Source organism: Spermophilus citellus, assembly GCF_964194105.1.
Source record: "Spermophilus citellus genome assembly, chromosome: 8".
Taxonomy (NCBI): domain Eukaryota; kingdom Metazoa; phylum Chordata; class Mammalia; order Rodentia; family Sciuridae; genus Spermophilus; species Spermophilus citellus.
In genome coordinates this window covers 61595605-61601197 of record NC_138189.1, presented here as the reverse complement: position 1 = coordinate 61601197, position 5593 = coordinate 61595605, and the positions used below count along the sequence as shown (strand labels likewise).

The 5593-nt window shown below is 36.3% G+C and overlaps 1 protein-coding gene across 1 annotated transcript; it reads right to left on the bottom strand.

Moving 5' to 3' along the window:
* Window positions 1–1140: 1140 nt before the first annotated feature.
* On the bottom strand, window positions 1141–5125 carry CXCL13 (C-X-C motif chemokine ligand 13; the record flags this gene model as incomplete). The annotated part of the gene is made up of 4 exons (XM_081303125.1): window positions 1141–1189; window positions 1467–1547; window positions 3465–3597; window positions 5059–5125. 4 exons carry the CDS (start codon window positions 5123–5125, stop codon window positions 1141–1143), a joined length of 330 nt encoding a protein of 109 aa, XP_081159251.1.
* Between the last annotated feature and the right edge of the window lie 468 nt (window positions 5126–5593).

Here is a 5593-nt window from a genome sequence, read left to right as displayed (position 1 = left end):
ATGAATTCTTAAACAAATCATATGACTATAAAAGTATACCACAGGGAACTGCACCTTTAAGTAAAAAGAACCAATCAAATATGAATAAATGGATGAGTGAAAGGAATTCTAGCAGAGAAAAGAGAACAGGGGGAGGGGAAGAAGGATAGAAGGGACAGGGGGAGGGAAAATGGTGTGTGGGGCACACATTGCATGCATATGATTTTATCAGGATGAACCCAACTATTATGTACAACTATAAAGCTCTTATAAAAAATGAAATGCTCTTAAGAAAAATGCTTGCTCATGTTTATTGAAGGACGTCAGATTAACAAGAAACATTAAAGAATTTGACACCAGAGACTGGTATTTTGTCCATGCAAAAGACGTGAATAAAAACTGTCAAGACCAATGTATAAAAGAATACATCTGTATGATTTTCCTGAATATTCTGGAATTTTAAGCCTGGGTACATTTCAATGTTATTAATTTATTTTGCGAAAATAAGTATTACAAAGGAACTCTGTAAAAGTGGAGGAAGGATCTCAAACTCCTCAAAATGGTTTTATTCTTTTGTGTGTGCGCGCGTGTGTGTGCGTGTGTGTGTGTGTGTGTGTGTGTGTGTGTGTGGTGGGGGGGGGGTACTAGGCGGATCAAACCCAGGGCCTTACATTTGCCAGGCAAGAATTCAAATTGGGCTCTGTGGAGCCCTCTGAGTGTTAAGATGAAGCTGTATCGGGTTTATACGCAGCCTTGAGTCTCATGGAAATCTTTTTCTTAGGGTAAAATGATTAAAACACATTCCACAATTTTTATCTTAATTCAATTCAGATTCATATTTGAAGTTTAGATTCTCATTCCCATACTTCCTAGGACAGATTACTATTAAACAAGGTACATTATCAAAAGAATCCTATGCGATTTATTACTAAATAATTATTTTCAAAGAACCTTTCCTCCCTAAATGAGATTGCAAAGTTTGGGTGTGAAGAGGCTCGAATTGACCCACATCAGCTTCTGCAGTTTAATTTTAAATTGAGTCTTAATGCTTGTTTGTACAGGGAAATTGCTTTTCTTGGAAAAGTTTTAATAAAGAACAAAACTAAAATCCAGAACAAGGATAAGCAGGGAATGCAGGTGTTCTGAGGGGGGATGTTGACATCAGCCGATCTTCTTCATTGATGGAGCTTGAGTTGAAAACAATTTTTTTCTGCGAAGTAAAAACAAACCCAAAAAGTCATGCTTAGAGAAACACCAGAAATGATGGCTTTTCCCTGGAGATATCAAATAAGGAATATCATACTACTTTCTAATTTAGTTTACTGAACTCCTGGGATGAGTTAGCTCTACTCTATGTAGATGTAGCAAAAAGCAAGTATTTGTCTTAATAACTCATAAATTTAAAATGATCCCCTTTTGACTGCCTAGCAAAGGGAAATCTTTCAGTACAAATTGGAATCTGAAACCCCTTGGTATGTATGACTTACTTTGGCAAATGTTTTATTAATTTCTTGATCCATGAGGTTTGAGGGTTCACACACACAGTTGTCTTATTCTTCAACCTGATTCTAGGGGGGAAATTAGCAAAAATAAAAATAAGACAGTGTTACATTTTAGTCAATCTTGCATTTTTAATACCGAAGGGTTGGGTATGAAAATAATTATTCCTAGGTGAAGTGACATCAAAGCTGGGTTGTTTTGGATCTAAACAGGTATTTGTGACATGAGATCTGAGGAATAAGAAACAACCATTTGTAGACCAATAAGTGAGAGCTTGTGGAGCTGAATCCAAGTTGACAGAATCTCATGTGTCAGAGGTCAGTGTTTTGCCGATAACCTTTACTTGAGTTGGAGAAGGACCAAATAGACTCTAAGGTTGACTCACTACTAAAGTGATATCTTTAAAATGTGCTTGTTCAATGAATGGGGGAGAACAATAAAGGCTATAGAAAATACGAGGACCTTTTATCAGAAAAAAAAATTAATGAAATTTAATGTAGGTGAGGTTAAAGAGCCGATTGCTCTGAATGATATTTTGTGGAACCACCAGCTAACGAGGCTTTACTTGCTCTAAGGAATTAAGCAACAACAAAAGCAGTGAGAACAGTTAATGGATCACATTATCAAATACTATACTCAGAATGCGTCACATGCTATGCTTAGCAGGTAACATGGATTATTTCAATTTATCTGACAAAAGCATTATGTTAGAGGAATTATTTTCTTAGCTGATGAGAAATTTGAGGCTTAAAGAATTCAAATAATCTTGTCCAAGATTGCACAGCAAATACGTGATTGAACAAAACTCAAAGGAAGATTATCTGATTTTCAGATTCTATACTTTAAACACTGCTTTCCATGAACATGACCTAAATAGTTATCAAGTGCTAGACATAGAGCTAAAGGTTTTGCATGCAATGGAAAAGTGATATCCCCCAGGTGATAGAAAACTGGGAGATGTCACTCTACTGGTGTGATTTCAAAAAACAAACAAACAAAAAAAAAACAGTTTTTGATGTGTCCATTGTCTTAGCTATAAATTATTATATAGCAAGGATCCATCCATCTAACTTTGAAACTCCACTGCTGTAGGTGAATCTTAGGGAAGTCAGAAGTCATGGAATAGATGGGTTCTCAGGAAGCATCTTCCAATTTGGTTTCTGAGTTCATGATGGAAAAATAAGATTTCTAATCATCTTGTCTTTGCACTTCTAGCTGGTAGGAGTTCCTCATAATTTGCAACTTTTATTTCTATATCTGGTTAAAATTCAGAAATTCAGATTTTCTTGAAGACAGGCAATTTTTTGTCATTTCAAAACTATTGACCTTAAAGGAGAGAAAATTAGGGTGCCTTACTTCCTCTGGTTGAGAGGTGAGAGACTTGAGTCATGCCAATTGACATACAATAAAAAGAAAGGAGTTCTACTTTTCTATGCAGACTGAAGAACTGCTCACATTATAGCTAGACTTCACATCTTTGAGCTTGAGGACAATAATTGTGGTTTAATTAGACTTTAAGGAAAGCATGATTTTTAAAAAATTGTTGTTTTACTGTTTCCATGGGAAGAGCTACCAATAAAAAAAATCAGGCAAGCCGAGAATGATCTTATCTCTATTGCATACTTCAAGGTTCTGTGAAGAAGACACCTTGGATGGGGGAGATGTGGGTGTGGTCCGGATCCTTCCCTTTCTAATGGTGTGCCTCATGCAGGCAGTTAAGCTTGCTAAGCCTCTGTTTCTGTCTATCTGTAAAGGAGTTGACAGCAATAGACATGCCTGAATGCAGTAGTTGAAGGAATAAAATAGCCGAGTATAAAACACTTAGTTCAAGGGCTGTGACAAGTACCTAAATATTTCCAAATTTTATTATTTCAGAATTTTTAGCAACACTCAAGTAAATCTCTTTTAGGGTTCTAGTTGTATAGTAATATTTGATCTGATTTTCATTAGGAGAAAGGAATCATATTTTTTCCCTTGCAACTTACATGATTTGTTCGATTGGGCAACCATTCCCAGGAGGTATGATTTGAAGCCGACCAATCTGTCTTACATGGATAAAGTCTGAGGTCCCTTGAACACAGCTACACTTCAAGTTTGTGTTATAGGCTTCCAGAACACCTGTAAACACAGAATCAGCTATTTAAATTCCTTAGACACTTAATGTATACCTAGAACTTTATTACCAATTTTTCATATTGTGCAGTTGAGGATTTAAAAATTTCAAGCCAGTGCTTCCAGCCAAATATGCCTTAGTTTCTATATTTCTGTTTGTCTTGATTTGAGTATTTTCAAACATTTTCCACCAAAAAAATAAAATAAGATTAGCTTTGAAAAAAAAACCACAACACTTAATTTGTGGTATTAGTATACTAGTACTCAGGTGATCCTCCATTTAATAAGATTTGAGAACTGCCACTATAGGGACATACAACCGAGTTATAATTAATGCTATATAAAAGTCAACTGATTTTCACTCCCAACATATAAAAACAAAGAACATGACCTAGTTATAACATGTTATTGCTTCTGCAAATTCATATACAAAGTTCTTCTTCCTCTTATACTCTCCACACCCTCTGCCTGTTGAGATGCGAATAAAAAATAATAAAAATTCAAGACTTCATTCAACAATAAAAGTTATTAGTACTCCATCTCTTTATAAGTAAATCAGGCATTTTAGTGAAAGCTAAGCTTTTTCAAAAAAAAATTTATCAAATTCTCTTAACCCTGAGTGCCTACCACCACACTAAACATGCATTTATAAATAAAAGGGCCAAATTTTTCAGGCATTTACAAGTTAGTAGAGGAAACAAGTGCATAAAACCCATACAAGGTGGTTGTATACCTAAACTCTACTGCATCCTAGGAAAAGAGGACTTAAGTCACAGGTAACTTTGCAAGGATCAATGGGAAAGCTTCCTGGAGGAGGCGAGAAATGCAATTTTTGAAGCATGAAAATAAAATGTGAAACAACAAAAATGGGGGAAAACCCACCCCTCTGTATTTTAAGAATAAAAATGTGTTCACTAAACTTGAATGGTGTTTCTTTCTGCATATGCATCCATTCCTTCAGTACAATAAAAACTTGCCACTTCAACTAGGTAGCGGCCCCAGTTAGATTTGGAACTCTCCCTGATGTATTTACAATGGCTGATGTCAGACCTAACCATATGCTATGGACTTGAAAAATTTCAAAGTAGGAGACCAGATAATGCCAGTAACATTTAGACCCTATAAAGGGCCTGGTGAGAGGGGTTAGCGTTGAGAGGCAGAAAAGAGATGTGAAAAGAATTGAAAGCAGGAGCTTATCTGAAAAAGGCCAGGACTATACAAACCTAATACAAGTTACATGAACATTGGACTCCAGTCAATATCTCTTCCTTCTTTAAATAAAAATCTCAACCAGTTTCTAAGAGTAAAATCCTAAAGCACTTTAATAAATCTAGAAGGAATGAGCAGTTTTCCCCTTTAATCAGGTGTCTTCTCAGTTTTTAGTTGAAAAAAGAAAAAATAAAGATTGAAATGGCTGAAGACCATTTCTGTTCAAAGCACAGTGAAAACATAAGTGAAAGTTCTCACCATGGACTGGAGAGAGGCTGCTGCTGACCAGGAGCATGAGAAGCAGAGCTGCTGAGATGAGCCTCATCCTGCCTGGAGGTGGAGTTCAGACTTCAGCTGTGTTTCCAAGCTGTGGGTTTGCAGCATGGAGCTACTATTTATTTATACCAGTAGGGACCCTCCCACTGCCTTTTCTCCAGTAGGTCAGCTGCATCATCAGTTTTCAAAACCCCCAAATATTGCTGAGCTTGCTTTTAAAGAAAAAAAAATTCTTCTTGTAAACTATGAATTTGCTTCAGAACCCTCTTAGTCTAATAAAATTTCCAGAAAATGTAGACTAAACATGTCAGGGATGCTGCAGAGTTTTGAGGGTGGGCAGAGAGGAAAAAGATAGCAGTTTGAAGGCTCCAAGGTATGCTCTTTGGGATCCTTATTGGTGGTTGTAGCTTTGATCCTGCAATTGCTCCTCTCAGTGCAGGGTCAGTCAAGTTTCTTGAGGCCTTTAAGTACAAAACTTCATAACATTAGGAACTCAGTTGATCATTTTGTTTTATCC